This window comes from Microtus pennsylvanicus, chromosome 18, assembly GCF_037038515.1.
Source record: "Microtus pennsylvanicus isolate mMicPen1 chromosome 18, mMicPen1.hap1, whole genome shotgun sequence".
Classification (NCBI taxonomy): domain Eukaryota; kingdom Metazoa; phylum Chordata; class Mammalia; order Rodentia; family Cricetidae; genus Microtus; species Microtus pennsylvanicus.
The window spans coordinates 3760102-3777470 of record NC_134596.1 but is presented as its reverse complement, the minus strand read 5'-3'; the positions used below and the strand labels follow the sequence as shown (position 1 = coordinate 3777470).

The 17369-nt window shown below is 54.8% G+C and overlaps 2 protein-coding genes across 2 annotated transcripts; both read left to right on the top strand.

Annotated features, from left to right (window-relative positions):
- The first annotated feature begins 56 nt into the window (after positions 1-56).
- On the top strand, positions 57-7656 carry Kcnj14 (potassium inwardly rectifying channel subfamily J member 14). Its single transcript, XM_075952695.1, has 3 exons — positions 57-471; positions 4023-4783; positions 5982-7656. Exons 2-3 carry the CDS (start codon positions 4076-4078, stop codon positions 6576-6578), a joined length of 1305 nt encoding a protein of 434 aa, XP_075808810.1. The 5' UTR covers positions 57-471; positions 4023-4075; the 3' UTR covers positions 6579-7656.
- A 2159-nt stretch (positions 7657-9815) lies between these two features.
- On the top strand, positions 9816-16577 carry Cyth2 (cytohesin 2). Its single transcript, XM_075952614.1, has 12 exons — positions 9816-10004; positions 11023-11170; positions 11266-11332; positions 11851-11969; positions 12529-12609; positions 13138-13250; positions 13425-13573; positions 13882-13993; positions 15732-15808; positions 15924-15995; positions 16078-16232; positions 16317-16577. The coding sequence occupies exons 1-12, from the start codon at positions 9986-9988 to the stop codon at positions 16402-16404; spliced, it is 1200 nt and encodes a 399-aa protein (XP_075808729.1). The 5' UTR covers positions 9816-9985; the 3' UTR covers positions 16405-16577.
- Positions 16578-17369: the final 792 nt, after the last annotated feature.

The following is a 17369-nucleotide window of genomic DNA, read 5'->3' as shown; positions in this document are numbered from 1 at the left end:
CAGTAAATGGGTGTCTCTTTCTGGACCACCGGTTTATTAAGACATCGTCCTTGGGGAAAGAAATGGGAACCCACATTTTTCTCCCCTTTATTATTATCTCAGTATTTCCTTCTAAGTTCAGGAGGCTGTCGTGCCCTTCCTATGGCTCTGTTTTCCATGTTCCTGATCCCCAGTGTCCCTCCCTGCCTTCCACCCATTCATTACTGCACTGTCCTCTCCAGTCTGCCTGGGCTGCAGCCCAGTGTCCTGCCTGGCCAGCCTCCCTGGCTCCCCCTCTGCAGTGCTGAGCCGGCTCCACCCCCACCCCCCTCTGTTGAGGCCCTGATCCGCTATAGCTCAGAGGTTGAGTGCCCCGGCTCAGGCCCCAAGGGCCGAGGACAGACCTGAACACATTAGCGCCCACAGAGGCCCCTCTCCAGCCTGGGCAGAGGAACCCCCAGTGCAGGGCATGGGGGTGGGCGGCCCCCCCAGGTAAGTGCAGACATGAGCCAACCCATCTCATCTTCCCTCTGCCCCCAACACCTTCCCTGATGTTCCAGCCAGTAGTTCCCCCTCTCTGGTACCCCCGGTACTTGGCTTCCAGCTCTGGCCAATACTGATGATGAATTTCTCACTACCGCATTCTCGCTCTGAGAGGCAGCCCCTCACTCTCCCTATCTATCCCCATCTCATGAGACACGAACTTGATTTCCCTTGTAATTCTTAGCCTCCTTGTCCACAGACCTGTCTACCTGCCCCCCCCCCGTCTTTGTCTCTGTCTCATCTCTCTCTGGGCCTCTGTCCCTCCAGCTCACACCACTGTGATCTCTGTTCCTCTCTTTAGGTCTCTTTGTGTCAGTTTCTTGTCATTCTGGGTCTCTTTCCCTCTCTCTCGGTCTCTCTCTCTCGAGTCCATCTCTGTCCCCACCCCGTTTGCATCTCTCTCCCCCCAGCTCATGCCTCTGACCTCCTGTTTCTCCAGGTCTCTGTCGCTTTCTGTTTTTCTGAGTCGGTCTCTTGTCTCTCTTTCTGGGTCTCTGTTCCCCCCGCTCATGTTTCTGACCTGTTTCTCTGGGTCTCTGTCTGTCTGTCTATCTATCTATCTATCTATCTATCTATCTATCTATCTATCTATCTATCTGTATCTCTATCTCTGGGTCTCTATCCCTCCAGCTGGCTACCGTGACTTTGCATCTTTGAGCCTAGTGACCCCAGTGTGGTTGGGTTGTCTGACTGCCTTGGAGATCCAGAAAGGACAGGAGTTCCTGTCCCTGCTTGTTCAGTGGTTTCCTTGGGACTCCCTCAGTACCCTCTGTCCCCATTATTTGGCAGGGGTAGGGGTGCCACCTTGTGTGAATGGGAGGGGCGGGGTTTTTTGGCTTTAGATTATATAGTGACTTTGACATGCAGTTGAAGTACCTTAAGCCCTTTGGCTCCTTTATATGGAAACATTAAGCTGCTCTTGTGGGTCAGGTGGAAGATGGGGGGGTGTGGGTCAGTATCCTTCCCCCATCTTTTGTGGGAGCAGCCTAGTGCTGGGCTCTGTGGGATACTGATGGTTCCCTGAAGGTAAAAGTCCCAGTCTAAGGCGGATACAAGTGGATACACCTCAGGGCAGTGGCAGAATCAGCTTCCTACCCTAACACAGGAGCCCCAGATTGAAATGGGGTGAAGCCCTTGGCCCCGATACGCTGAACAATCAAAGGTGAACCCTGGGCTGCAGTAGGTACCATGGGCAGCTGCAGATCCTCCATATACCCACTGGCCTAGCCCGCTGCCACCGTCCCTGGGGCTCAGCACACAAGCTTGCCACCTCTCTCGCCAGCTGAGGCACCAGCTGATTCCACCTCCCTCTCTACCTGGTTAGCTCTGGGGAACTCCTGCAGAGCAGGGATCTTGCCACACTGGCCGCTCATGGTGCTCATTACTTCCCGCATTCCAGCTCTAAAGCTGCTCTTGGGAGACAGCCTACTTCCATCCTGAGAATGACCTTCGACATCCGGGGCTGCTGTGCTGACTCAGCCCAGCTCTGTTCACTCAGGTTTGCACCTGTCAGGTGGGCCTAGTGACCTATTCTAGATGCCATGGAGACCAAGAAAGGAGGTGCAAGGCATCCTTGGGCCATAAGTGCCAAACTTCACACAGCCTTCTTACTTGGAACACTCAGGTCTTTCCACCAAAGCCCATGAGCTTCCATAGAGTCTAGTCTTGTGTGCTTACAGTATACGAAGCCATAGCCTGAGCTGAGTAACACTTGGACCAGACCAGCCCTGTAGTAGCTGGAGGTGTGGCTGAAGGCCCTGACCTTCGGTTTTCCCCTCTGAGCGGAGGCTCAGGAAGGTCAGCAAACACCCGCTGTACAACTATCAGAAGTCTTTGTTTCCGGGTCAGGATTCAGCCTAGGGCTGTCTACGGACTTGCAGACATCCTGCCTTTCAGGTTAAGGTTATCGCTCTTCATCCCTCAAATGAGCAAATCAAAAGTCTGAAAAAGGAGTCCTAGGCTACAGTCTAAACCAAATCAGACCTTGAATCTTTTTTTTTTTTCTTGACAAGGTCTTGCTATGTAGATGGCCTGGAACTCACAGAACTCCACCTTCCTCTGGGATGAGCAGCAGACCTGAGTCTGTAATGACCAGAAGGCACTCTGTACTGGGAAGTTGTTCCCATCCTTGTTAAGGACACTGAGGCCCAGTAGGAGTGGCCTCAGATCAGATGGTCAAGGTTGAACCTGCTTGTTAGTAGCTTCATTTAGAAATAATTCATCATTCACCCATCAACATATGAGAGTGCTGGGGTCGAGAGCCCAGACCCGAGGCGTGGCACGCATGCTCTGCTCTGAGCGGCAGCTGCATCTGTCCGGTGATGTCGAGTGCTGCACAGCTGGGCTGCTGTCACTCTGGTGCAGCTAGGACAGTTTTTATGACGTTAGAAGGAAACCCTACATCTTTTCCCATCCCCCACATACCGTCCCATGTGTTTAGAGATATCTCATAGCTCAGTGTGGTAGTTCAGGCCTGTGATTCTTGCACTCAGGAGGTGGAGGCAGGAGGGTTGGTTCTAGGCCAGTCTGGGCTGTGTGCAAACTTTGTCTCCAAAACAAACATCGTCTCCAGATTCTGGTACACAGCAGTGTGATGTTACGTAGTTTCTCCGTGTTATTCAGGGAATACTTATGCGTAGAAAGGTCTGCATGTTCGGTAGAGAGGCCACTGCTTCCAGTCTGAGTTTCCTGAGCTTAGTGGGTACGGAGGATACAGACAAAGGAAACTGAACTGTGACTGGAATTGGCTCCTCCCATCTAAACTGTTTTTGTGGTACAGCCATGCCTGACACGGCCTGTGTTCCCACCTACTCCAGGGACTGAGGTGCAAAGATCTCTTGAGCTCTTAAGGCAGCCTCAACAAAGAAATGTTTCATATGGTTTGATGTTTGCCCATCATTTCTGCCAGGTAGAATCCTTGTTCCTTATCTGAGTCAGGGCCTTCCATAGCTCAAACTGGCCTCAAATTCTCCATGCTTTTACATTAGCCTCCTGAGTGCTGGAATAACAGTATGCACACCTCACGCCACATCTGGGACTGGTTTTTCTCTTGACGCCAACACCAAGTGCTAGCATTCAAAGCTTGAGTAGCTGTGGGCTTAAGAAGGTTATATCTGTAAAGTGATGTGGTTGTCTCAAAACTCTGTTCTGTGCTAGGGGCATGGCTCAGTGGTAGAGCACTGCCTAGTATTCAGGAGTATCCTACTATTGTTCTACAGCAGTACTATCTACAAAACAAAACAAACCACAAATGTGTAAGTTCGTGTGCAGGGCTTACGGCAGTCTAAGTCACCAATTTGGCATTCTTCATAACAGCATTACGAGGACTAGAAACACTCCGCTTCAGTTGTTAGCTATACACAAGTTTCATATGCGTAAAAGTTATCCCGTAAGTGCTGGCCCACCCTTTGGTAGATGAGGGTGCGCAGCACAGTGTCATGCCTGATGGCCCTCTAGTTCCTGGTACCCCTGACGTTCCTGTCCATCTTTTGTTCCTGTAGGTTTGGGGCGCCCGCCCCCCGCTAGGCCAAGTAGAGGGGGGTCTCCCCGCCCAATGGGCCTGGCCAGGGCCCTGCGCCGCCTGAGCGGCGCGCTGGAGTCAGGAAACAGCCGAGCTGGCGATGAGGAGGAGGCAGGGGCCGGGCTGTGCCGCAATGGGTGGGCGCCCGCACCGGTGACTGGGAGCCGGCGCCGCGGGCGCTTCGTCAAAAAAGATGGGCACTGCAATGTGCGCTTCGTGAATCTGGGTGGCCAGGGTGCGCGCTACTTGAGTGACCTGTTCACCACATGTGTGGACGTGCGCTGGCGCTGGATGTGCCTGCTCTTCTCCTGTTCCTTTCTCGCCTCCTGGCTGCTCTTCGGCCTGACCTTCTGGCTCATCGCCTCACTGCACGGTGACCTGGCGGCCCCGCCGCCCCCAGCGCCCTGTTTCTCACAGGTGGCCAGCTTCCTGGCTGCCTTCCTCTTCGCGCTGGAGACGCAGACGTCCATAGGCTATGGTGTGCGCAGCGTTACCGAGGAGTGTCCAGCTGCTGTGGCCGCCGTGGTGCTACAGTGCATCGCAGGCTGTGTGCTCGACGCCTTCGTCGTGGGCGCAGTCATGGCCAAGATGGCCAAGCCCAAGAAACGCAACGAGACGCTGGTCTTCAGCGAAAACGCAGTGGTGGCTCTGAGAGACCGCCGCCTCTGCCTCATGTGGCGGGTGGGCAACCTGCGCCGCAGCCACCTGGTGGAGGCTCACGTTCGGGCCCAGTTGCTGCAGGTGAGGGGGTTTCTGGGGTCTGGGGATGGAGGCACGGGTGGGACCCAGCTGTTGCAGATGTGGGGTGCGTGGGCATGTGCACGTTTTTAGGGGAGGACAGGGTGTAGGAATCTGGGAGGTGTGTCTCCAGCACCTTGAATAGCAGGGCCATGGGCTGCCTGCAGGATAGAGGTAGACCAGGAGGCAAGTTCCTGGGAACCTGGGCTTGAGACGGTAGAACACCTGCGAGTTTCTTGGCCTGGAGACTGCCCGACAGAGCTACGGGCTACAGACATGGGCAACCACACCTGTCCTCAAGTGCTCCCGGTAGCTCCCAGCAGCCGGAAAGCCCTGGACAGCAGCCTGAGATGGGTTTAGAGGGTGGTGAAGACTGAGGCCTTGCTACTATGTAGGGCACAGTTACCAGGAGAAAGGAAAACAGAGCAGCTCAGGACTTGAGTCCCAGGCTCCCCTACCCAGTGAGCACAGCACCAAGGCTGGGAAGCAGCCCACTGAAGCCATTCCCACTGCGCCGGGGTAGCAGCCTCCTCCAAGCCCTGCTGTAGGAGCCTTGATGCTCCTAGACTTGGGGGCCACATTGCTCAAGCATCTGGGCTCCCAACAAACCGCTGAGCTGCAGTCAGCACTGGCCAAGTAGAGGCTGCAATTGCGGCCAGAGGAGGGAGTGGGTGACTGTGGGAAGTTCAGCTTCCAGAAGCCTCTGGAGTACAGAGAACAGTGGACCCAGGGGGACACTTCTTTCAGAGGTCTGTGGGGTAGGTAGTGACACCACCCGGGAGACACATAGAACAGTAGGTAGGAGACAAAACCACCAGCATCTAGTATAACACCACACTTCCCACTGGGCTCATACCTATACTCAATGGGTTGGAGAGGCACAGCTACCTGAAACAGTGGTGGGGTCGTTCCTGTTGGAGCCAGATCTGTTGCCCTTGTCCCTCTCTCTGGGTCCCTTTCTCTCTCTCCCTCTCTGTCCCCAGGTTTCTATCTCACTGTCTTCCCCCTGTTCCTGGGTTTCTCATCCCCCAGGGAAGGTGTCTGTCTGTCCCCTTATCTTTGAGGGTCTCCCTCTCAGTCTCTGGGTCCACGTTCTCCAGTATCTCACCTCACTGCTCCTTCTTCTTTCTTTGTATTTGTATTCCTCTCTTGCTACAGCCTGTGTTCACCTCTCTGGCTCTGTTCTCTTGCTTCTGCACAGCCCCGTGTGACCCCGGAGGGTGAGTACATTCCGCTGGACCACCAGGATGTGGATGTTGGCTTTGATGGAGGCACCGACCGCATCTTCCTCGTATCCCCCATCACCATTGTGCACGAGATTGACTCGGCAAGTCCACTGTATGAGCTGGGGCGGGCAGAGCTGGCCCGGGCTGACTTTGAGCTGGTGGTCATCCTGGAAGGTATGGTTGAGGCCACAGCTATGACGACACAGTGCCGCTCATCTTACCTCCCAGGTGAGCTGCTCTGGGGCCATCGCTTCGAACCAGTCCTTTTCCAGCGTGGCTCCCAGTATGAGGTTGACTATCGCCACTTCCATCGAACATACGAGGTCCCAGGGACACCAGTCTGCAGTGCCAAGGAGCTGGATGAACGGGCAGAGCAGGCTTCCCACAGCCCTAAGTCAAGTTTTCCTGGCTCCCTCGCTGCATTTTGTTATGAGAATGAACTTGCTCTGAGCTGCTGCCAGGAAGAAGAGGAAGACGAGGATGCTAAGGAGGGGACTTCAGCAGAGACCCCAGATCGGGCTGACAGTCCCCAAGCTCTTACACCAACCCTGGCACTGACCCTGCCTCCATGACACAGCTGAGGTCCACTTCCCCATGTGGCTCCCCTTCCCAAAGATGACTGACACTCCATTGGGAGGAGGGGGTTTCCAAGGACCAGTGGCCTGCTGGGACAACCATTACCCATGAGGTTGTCTACCACAGACAATACCAGACCTTCATTTCTCTGCTCCATTCTCACTCTCAAGACCCCTTTAGGAGCTGGATTCCTGCGTCTCACGAGAGCCGAGGGATCCAAGAGGCAAGGCATAAAGGCTGGATTCTGGTCAGATTTCAGTGAGACACACGGCTTCGGAGAAGAAGATGTCAATTTACACAGATCAAGAAGCAGAGTCAAGTGACGACGGCTTTGATACCCTCAGGAGGAAGTGGGCAGAGTATTCCAAGGATTCGGGACCATCATGATTGGCCAAAGACAGACTGGTACCCGGACTCTATGTGAAGAAAAGCCCAAGAGTTGAGATCCTCTGAGTCTAGGTTGACACGGGGGATTCTAGAACAGGCTGGCTAGAGAGGGGACCCACTCCAGAAACCACAAGACACAGAGCATCAGTAGGACTGAGATGACGTGAGGCTCCTGACGCCGGAGAACTCTAGCATACTGGCTCTTTAGAGTCCAGCTGAGGGAGTGAGTCTGGCTTCTCCGTGTCCACAGGGTAAATCTGCTTTTGTTTGAAGTGCCATTCTTAGAGCATCCAAAGGAATCAGGATTCTGTGGCCGAGTAGACGCCTGTGCTTTGCTGCTCCACTTTGCCCAGAGGGTTGGGGAGCTCCATGACCATGGGTGACTTCCTGTGTGGTTTTATAACGCCAACAGGAATCAAAGCTCCAGGGACCCAGAGCTGTCCTTCCCCAAAGTCCTAGTCACCTTCAGATGGACAGTCTGGTAGTCCTGGGAGGCAGACACTTTTCTGGGCGGAGCTTGCAAGCAAGAGCCTAGAAGATCCCAGAGCTAGGGGGCAACAGAAGGGGGAGGCTGAGGCTGGGGAGCCTAAAATATTCTGGAATATTACACCTAGTGATGTGTGTCTATTTCTCAAAGATATCCATATGTGTATTATATATAAATACAGATCTCTATCTTTTCCGTTCATTCCTGCAGTAAGATGTGAACAGGCTCGAGCCACTTGGAGCCCTTTGCAGAGATCTGCGAAGACTTTAAGTCCCAGCAGCTCCAAGTGACTCCGGGCAAACCTTGCCTTGTGTGGCTTCAGTCTTTCCCGGGACAACGACCACTAGAGCTTTCCCAAGCAGGACGGCCCTTCACTATGGAGGCTAGGACATTTGTGTCCCCACCCTCATGCTGAAACACACAGCCTTCCGGGTAGACTTGATGGCTGGTTCCATATTGTATGTAAATTATAGGACCAACGAGATGCATGGGCTATCACCAAGGGTCAATGGCACCACCTCCCTGCTTCAGATCAGGGTCTTGGGATAGAAGAGGCAGCTGTTATCTCCAGAGTTATGTTCACTGTGAGAAAAGTGGGGCTCTTAGGGTAACCCTGTCACTGTCTTTTTTATTTATTTATTTTTTTTTTTGGTTTTTCGAGACGGGGTTTCTCTGTGGCTTTGGAGCCTGTCCTGGAACTAGCTCTGTAGACCAGGCGGTCTCGAACTCACAGAAATCCGCCTGCCTCTGCCTCCCGAGTGCTGGGATTAAAGGCGTGCGCCACCACCGCCCGGCCCCTGTCACTGTCTTAAAGGCCCAAGAGCACCAACAGGGTGCCTGTGTTTCTGGAATTTTTGTTCTTGTTCTTGGCCTTCCCTCAGTGCAGTCACCTAAGTGCCCAGCAGGCTGGTGGCCAGCCTCAGGGGAACTGCCAGAAGGAGGTGTCCTCACCCGTGTTCCCGGCTGAGAGCCAGCACTGGCACCGGCTCGCCTGTGCTGAATCCACCCGTGCCCTCTTCTGGCTCGCATCATGCTTTATCCTTCAGAATCCCCAGGTAATAACCGGACAGGATTAATTAGCTCACAACTCCCCCCTCCAGGTCCAGAGCAGGGACTAAGGATGATGAAGGCCACGGTGAAGAAAGAGGCTAAGTTGGGCTGAAGAGGCAGGGGCATGTGGTTTTACTGGGAAGGAGAGGGTGAGAGAGGGCTGGTACAGCCAGAGCTCTGCAAGGGAGGGCATGGGTCGGGCCACTCATAAAGGTCAGAGAGGGGATTAAGAGACTCCATGACTAATCCAAAGGCTTAACCAAGTCCTGGCCCTGAATCCGTCCTCACCTGGGCAGCCCAGGGACACAGATGAGGATGAGACCTGGAAGTCCCTCTAGCCCCATCATGGGCCTTTGATTTACAAATATGCCTGAGTCCCCATCACAGACAGCTCCCTCACTGCATAGCAAAAAGGAGGAGGATGGGGGAGTTAAGAAGGGCAGGAGTGTGGGGACAGAAAAGGTTGGGTAGAAGGAGGACCTTAAGTACAGGGACCTGGAGAGCTGCCAAGAGAAAGTCAGAGCAGGCGGACGATTGCAGGGAGGGGGGGGTTGTTTTGGGACAATGCCTGGGGAAGGCAGAATTTGAGGAGGAGGAAGCTAAGAGTTTAGGAGAGAGGAAGAGCCTAAAGACAGCGCTGGGAGGGTAGAGCCAGTGTATGCATGGTTCCCAATACATTTGGAAGAAATAATGACTTCAGTTTACCATCCTTTGATTCTGGGATATTGAGGAGTGTAGGAAAGTCACATGAGGTGGTACGGAAAGGGTTCAGAGATAGCAACTGCCTGAAGAAAGAAGTACCCTGAGAAAGGAAGGAGGCAAAGACTGGCCTGTGCGGCTCGCAGTTGCTCGGCAACCGCCGCGGTCAAAAGCTAGCGTGGATGGCGCAGGAGGTGTGGCTCCAGGAAGCAACTCTAGGCTGAGACCCCGCCCTTGACAACAAAACTAATCAAATCCCGCCCCCTAACAACGAATTCCTAAAAGAGGTTCCGCAGCCTAGTCGGGCTCTTACGCAGGCGCAATCCTCCCTGCTCCACGAAGCCCCACCTCCTGATCGCTCCTATTTGAGTTTTCTTATTGGAGAATAAAGCTGCCAAAGATTTTCCTTTGTTTCGGAGGCGGGATCAAACACTCTGTCCGCACTCTGATTGGTCACTCCAGCAGTCTATCGCCAGCTGTACGTTCCTGCAACTGTTTCTCGCGTGCCTATTGGTCCCGGAGATGATACTGTAGCGTCGGGGGCGGAGCAGTCGGGGAAACCCGCAGCGGATTGGGTGGTATCAAAGCGAGGGGCGGGCCCCACCGGCCGGGCGGTTGGGCCGTGAAGGGAGAGTCTTTTCGGCGCTGAGGACGGGCGCTGAGGAGGCGGCGGTGGCTCCTGGGGCGTTTGAGCGGGCTCACTCGAGCCCGCGGGCCGACGCGGACGCAGGCCCAGCTGGCGGAACCGCCCCGGACTCCCCGCGGGCCTTCCTAGCCGCCATGGAGGACGGTGTCTACGGTAGGACGGGCGAGGCGGACGGGCGGAGTGGCTCCCAAGCTCAGCCCAGGACAGGCGAGCTGTCGCGAGGCGCTTTTCTGCGCGCGGAACCGGCTTCCGGCCCGGCCGAGAGCCGGGGATTCCGGGGCTTTGTTTGGGCCGAGCCCTCTTCCGGCGGCGGCGGGCGGGGCGGGGCGGCGAGAGCGGGGCGGGGCGTACACCAGCGCGAGCCGCGGCCTGGCTTTCTTGCTGAGGTTCTTTACAACCTTCCTGCCTGCTGTCCCGGACCCAGGGACTTGCTGCCTTAGTTTGTCTTCCCTGTGCACCCAATATTCAGACCACGGAACCAGGAGCCAGAGCCTCGGTTCCTTTTCAAGAAAGGCACCCAGGATCCAGGACCCCAACTCCCACTATGATGGAGCCAGGGATCCGGCCCCCTTACAAGAAATGTACCCAGGGTCCATGCCAGGGTCCCCACCGTGGTGGAGCCAGGAACCAGAGTCTTGGTGTCTTTCCAAGAAATGCATCCAGGGTCCTGGACCCCAGGACCTCAGCCGTAATGGTGGGACCTGCTCCCTTTCGAGAAAGACACCCAGAATCCAGGGCTCTAGATCCCCTGAGATGATGGAGCTATGAGCCCAAGGCCCTGTGTCCTTCCAAAGGTTTTCAGTATCCAAGCCTCCCATTCTACCGTAATGGAACCAAGGAGCCAGGACATCCGAAATTCAGACCCACAAGTTCCCAACTGCGGTGATAGGTCCAGGAGCCCAGGCCTTGGTTTCTTTCCAAATCATACCCAAGATCTAGGTCCCCACTTCTATGATGAAGCCAGGGCTCCACATCCTTCCAAGTACTGGGCCCAGAAATTCATCCCCCAGACCTGTTAAGAGATGAGGTTCCCAGGCACTTCTGCCCCAGACTAAGGGTTCAGGGTCTTACTTCTCCCCTAAGGTTTCTAGTAGCCATTCCTCTTGAGTACAGGAATCCAGGATGCAGCAGTCCTGGCCCCCAGAACTCATTTCCTGATCCTGACCCCTAGAGCCCCCAGACTTGACTCCAGAGGAGCGCATGGAGCTGGAGAACATCCGCCGGCGCAAGCAGGAGCTGCTGGTGGAGATCCAGCGCCTGCGAGAGGAGCTGAGCGAAGCCATGAGCGAGGTGGAGGGGCTGGAGGCCAACGAGGGCAGGTGAGGGCCTTGGGGAGCTCATGGCGCACAAGGCTTGGCCAGGGCCCTGGGTGCTCAGGCATTGACCTTGGCTGCGGCCCACCCTGCTTTTGCAGTAAGACCTTGCAGCGGAACCGGAAGATGGCAATGGGCAGGAAGAAATTCAACATGGACCCCAAGAAGGTTAGCTGAGCAGAAATTTAGGCATGGTTTTGACATCCTAGGTTCTAGAAGTGTTAAGATGATAGTTTCCTCTAGGCAACAGAGGCCTGATCTCTGCCCATCTGTTCCATGAATGTCGTGTACTGAGACCCCTGGGAGTCTGGCTGTGCTGGGAATCCTAAGCCCCTGTCATTCTCTCAGGAATTCCCCCTACCTCCAAGTGTACAGTTCAGGGTGAGATACGGCAGTAAGGGAGGGGGTGCATGTTTACAGTTCATGGACAGGTATCTGCGCTCACTTTTCATTGTAGTGGGTAACGTATTCAATTATTCTTCAGACCTGTTCCTGCCGGACCCATTTGTACGTGATGGAATCATTTAACCAGAGGCTGAGGGCATGGGTTAGGGATGATTTGTGGGGAGCTGTAAGAAACTGAGCGTGAAGCTGACATGCTCTGTTACGGTGGAGAGACTTGGGTTTTGAAGTTTATGGGGAGCAGCACCCTCTGCCTCGGCACAAATCTGGCCCCCTCCCTCCAGGGGATCCAATTCTTGGTGGAGCACGAACTTCTGCAGAACACACCCGAGGAAATTGCCCGTTTCTTGTACAAGGGCGAGGGGCTGAACAAGACAGCCATCGGGGATTACCTGGGGGAAAGGTAAGCTCCCACCTGCGTGGTACCCCAGCCTCGTTAGTGGCTTGTGTAGGGAGCAGGCTTGGGGCTTCCACCTGAGTCAGAATGCAGTGGGGGGCTGGAGACTATAGGAGTGGGTACCTGTGGTCATCCCGTGAGTAAGGGCTCTGCTTGTATCTGGGGGCACTGTTGATGGCCGAGTGACAGTCCCTTTACCACGTACACACAAGCTAGCATCTGAAAGTGTCATCCTGAAGTTTTGATCATGGGTCAGAGCTGCAGGTATATGATGGAGACGACCTGTGGACGTGTGAGTGCATAGGAACTAGGAACGGTCTGTGAGGTCTCAGGTAAAGGTCAATTCTTGAGATAAAAGCATCTGGGGAACAGAGAAAAGAGATGCCATCAGGTAGTCTGTGTGCTCTAAGATTGACAAGCTGCAAGAACAAGGTGTCCTACTCAGGACCCAGCCTATGGATGGAGCCGAGTGAGAGGTCCAGCTGCCGTGAGGGCGGCACAGTAAACGAGATTGATACTACTATACTCCTGTTGCGCCTCCTGATAGGACTCTCTCTCCTTCCAGGGAAGAGCTAAACCTGTCCGTGCTCCATGCTTTTGTGGATTTGCATGAGTTCACCGACCTCAATCTGGTGCAGGCCCTGCGGTGAGGATGGGGCAGAGATGCACGTGCCAGGGCTTTCTCAGTTGTTAGGGACAGACCGCTCCAACAGAGACAAGTCCAGGTGGGGCCTCCTTCCGCACGCCTTTCTCTCCGTGTGCTCAGTGGAGCCTCCTACCTGGCAGCAAAAGCACAGTCCAGTTAGCAAACTTGGGGGTGGAGAAAAGACTGTCCTCTGTAGACACTCCAGAACCTGCTGCTCTGATTAGATTACATGCCTACAAACTCAAACAGCTGGGGTGAGAAATTTGGTTCTGACTAATTGTTTTAGGGTTGGAGTTGAAACAGCATTTCACCATGTAACCCTGATTAACCTGGAACTCTATGTAGGCCAGGCTGGCCCTGAATTTACAGAGATCCATCTGCCTCACCCTGCTGGGTGCTGGGATTAAAGGTGTGCATCACCACACTGGGCAGCGGTTGGATAATGACCTGTCCACTTCTAACAGGGACAAAGAAGTAGAGTGTTTAACAGCCCTGAAACCTGTGCCTGTCCCACCCTCCCCTAACCAGGCAATTCCTGTGGAGCTTTCGCCTCCCTGGAGAGGCTCAGAAAATTGACCGGATGATGGAGGCCTTTGCCCAGCGATACTGCTTGTGTAACCCTGGGGTCTTCCAGTCTACAGGTAGGACCAGAGGGCAGGGCATAGACCTGTTTGTAGTCTGAGGGAGGAGTGCTGGAATCTGGACTGGGTTTGAAGGAAGAGGCCAGGATCTAGGTTCCCAGAGTTTGAGGGGATGGGGCAAAGGTTTTGGGAAGGTTCTGGGTCATCACCAGCTCCCTTACTCTATTGTTGCAGACACCTGCTATGTGTTATCCTTTGCTGTGATCATGCTGAACACAAGCCTTCACAATCCCAATGTGAGGGACAAGCCAGGCCTGGAGCGCTTTGTGGCCATGAACCGGGGCATCAACGAGGGTGGAGATCTGCCTGAGGACCTGCTTAGGGTGAGTACTGTTCCCAGCCCCACCCATCTTCCAGCCTTCCACCCTGTGCTCCAGGGTCTGCTGGTGCCTGAGCTGCCTCGGACGCGTCTCTTCTGCTCCCAGTTTTCTGGTCTGGATATTTTCTGTCTTCTGTCATCTCTGAGAACTCAGCAGACTTTCCCACCATTACCCCTTCATCTTTTTTTCTTCACTCTACCCATCTCTGTTTCCCTTTCTACCCACGTTCATGCTTTTCTCCCATGGATGATTTCTCTGTCGCTGGGGAAGTCTTAGTGCCTGGAGTTTCTAACCTGTTCTTTGCCCCTCAGAACCTCTACGACAGCATCCGAAATGAACCCTTCAAGATCCCTGAGGATGATGGGAATGATCTCACGCACACCTTCTTCAACCCAGACCGTGAGGGCTGGCTCCTAAAGCTGGGTACGTCCCTCCCTGAGCCTACTGGTGGCCTGGATCAGGACTGAGCACCCTGTTTTTGTACCTCTGGGAGCGTCAAGTTTCCACACCTGTAAATAGGGCTGAGAGCAAGAGTAGGCTGTATATTTCCCAGCCTGTATAAAGTGCTCCTGGCCCCCACGTGCTCATATGCCAGAGCTTGATGGACCGGGCTGTTAGCTCCCCGGGGCAGGTCACATGTTGAACAGATTGTCTGCCCTAGACCTGGGCTCATTGTCAGCCAGCTGAGTATCAGTCGTCCCTAGGAGAGCCAGCAGAGACAGGGTGACTGGGCCCTCTGGCCCGGCTGGGGAGGGAGCAGCGCAACAGTTGTGGTCGTGATGCAGACGATGTGTCCTGTGGCACCATGCCTTAAACCAGCTCCTTAGCCATCCAAGGCCAGAGAGTTGTTCTCAACACTCAGTGGGTACTGTGTGAATCCTGAGGACCCTAGGCTACTGCAGGCAGGATCTGGGTACAGGTCAGCCATTAGTTACCATTACAGCTCCCCAGATACTTGTAGTCCAGCTAGCTGTCTCTTGGGCCTGTACTGGAGGGATAGAGGAAAGGCTTGCATAGTCACTGCTCAGAGACAGTGTGAGGGCCACAGTGGAACAGTTGGGCACTCCCTGCAGAGTGAGGGTGCGGTTAGAGTCAGGCCTCACTTTCCTTGGGCTCTGGTGAGCAGTTAGTTGGCACCGTCCAGGTCTGAAGTCCTGGTTTGAATTGGGCACTTGGAGCAGGGCATTGCATCTTCACAGCCAGTGCACACCCTGGCATCACCCTGACCCTGGCCCCTTGGTAGGGTGCAGGGAGGTCAGTAGGATCACTGATGATCAGCCTCCTCAGCGTCCTGTGGTCTCCCTGAGCCTTAGAGGAAATGAGCAAGAAGGCAGCTTCCCTCAAGTTGGGGCTCTGAGCTTTGCCAGTAGTGCCCTCCTTTTTCATGTGAAGAAACTGAGGTGCAAAGGTGCCCCCCCACTTACTGACCATCATGGCTGACAGAAGCACTGTTCATCCAGAGGCCACAGTAGCCATCTTGTTGCAGGCAAATGTGTGTGGGTCTCCAGGCTGGAATCAGAAAGGCCCAGGGATTTCCTAAGATCACACAGCTAAGACCACCCCAACCCTTTGGTCAGGGTAGAAGAGTCTCAGGGAATGTGTTTTCTAGGACATTCTAGCAGGCTGGGCACCCCCTGGGAAAGGTTGAAGCCAGGCCAGGAGCATGGTGGGCAAGGGGAAGCCTTGGCTCCTCCCCATGTGGATGTAACTGGTTTTCTTCCTCTCTCCCCCTCCCCTCTGCCTGTTCTCTTGCTGTGGCTCTGGCCCCTGTGCATCCCTTCCCTGACCCCCTATTTCTGTCGCTGCGATTCTTGGGGGCACCCCATCCCTCCGCCTTCCCTTCCACACCTGGTCCTGCCTGCTTTCTTGCTGTCTGCCCCAGGAGGTAGGTACCTGGTGTCCTTGCCCGCCCCCAAACAGAGAGGGAGGGACTACCCTGGCCTTGGCCTGGGGGAGGGGCTTGGGCCTGTGCCAATAGAGTAGCCAGAACCTGTGGCCCAAGCAGGGGTGCCACTCCTGGGGCCCCAGCAGCCTGTCCTTGCCTGCCTGTCTTTTCCCTCACTGCCTCTGTCCTAGACCTAAGAGCCCTACCTTTCCCCACTCTGCCCCACCCCCAGCGGTTCCCCGCTGAGCCCGGCCCCTCCCACCCCTTCCCTTGCAGGGGGCCGGGTGAAGACTTGGAAGCGGCGCTGGTTCATCCTTACAGACAACTGCCTCTACTACTTTGAGTACACTACGGTGAGGGTGGAGCTTGCAGATGAGCCAAGATTCTGGGGGGCAGGGCACTCAGCCCACACTCTGAGGGAGGCAGTGAGGGGACCCATGGAACCTGAACTCTGACTTTGCCACCTAGGACAAGGAGCCCCGAGGGATTATCCCCCTAGAGAACCTGAGCATCCGGGAGGTGGATGATCCTCGGAAGCCGGTAAGATTGATGAGGTGCCCTTAAACCTACACCTCCCTGTCCTGGCCCAGGGCTTTTCTGACCTGTCCCCTCTGTATCCTAGAACTGCTTTGAGCTTTACATCCCCAACAATAAGGGCCAGCTCATCAAAGCCTGCAAAACCGAGGCTGATGGTCGGGTAGTAGAGGGAAACCACATGGTGTACCGAATCTCTGCACCCACACAGGAGGAGAAAGAGGAGTGGATCAAGTCCATCCAGTGAGTCTCACGGGACTGCGATCTGAGCGGGGAGGGCTGGGCCTGGGCTCAGGCCCTTGGTCCTCATCAGACCCCTTTTTGCAGGGCTGCTGTAAGCGTGGACCCCTTTTATGAGATGCTGGCAGCAAGAAAGAAGCGGATTTCTGTGAAAAAGAAGCAGGAACAACCCTGACCCCTGTCCCCAACTCCATTATTTATTTTGGAGCTGCCCCGCCTGGGTGGCAGGACCCCTGGGCCCTGGGGCTGTGGATCCTGGTTCCCCATTTGGAAAATCACCGCCTCTAGCTCCTGGCTCCTTATTTGTAATTAACATGTTGGTAATCTTATTAATTATTTAACCCCTTGCGCCTGCCGACGCCCTCATTTCTTGGGTTTGGGAGAACTGAGAACCCATCTTCTTGCTATTAGCCAGGACCCTAGAGGATACAGGGTGCAGGGCAGGTGCTTCCCTCTGCCCCTTCAGCTGCTGAGTGAAGGAAGGACTTAGAGTCTAGGGATGGTATCAGGTATAGCATACTCTTGAGATGTGCTCTGCCCATGGGCCAGACCACCATGTTCTTGTGGGGCCTGTGATCATTGGGAGACTAGCACTAGAACAACAGAGGCCTGGCTCAGGAGGGAAGAAGGCCAGGGAAGACCTGTGTTGGACACTAGGAACTGGTTGTGCTGTCCATTGAGGGCTCCAGTGTGGACTAGAGGGCACAGTGGTACCATGAGGGGCATGGGATGGCTTTGGAGGTGGCAGAGTCAGCGTCCTGTAGAGGCAGTTGTTTTGTCGGAAGGCCTAGGCACATGTCCTGACTCACGGGAGGAATCTTAGCAGAAGTAGGAATGCTGAGTCCCCAACTGGTCCTGTCCTCTGTGCTTCTCCTGGAGTGGTGGCTCCGGAGAACAAAGGCCCAGTGCCTACTCCCCACCTTTGGAACCAAGAAACTTGTTTGTGTTTTCCTGGCCCGTGATGAGCTTAAACTGAATCCTTCCTCATTCTCCTAATGCTGGCCTTATAGACTGCTAGCTACCGAGCCAGACCTGAAGTGGTATTTCTAGAGGAATCACCACTTCCCAGCATGCTTTACCATGCCGGCCTGACTGGGAAGGAAAGATGCTACCCTGTAGCCTTCTGGGGATTGAGATTCT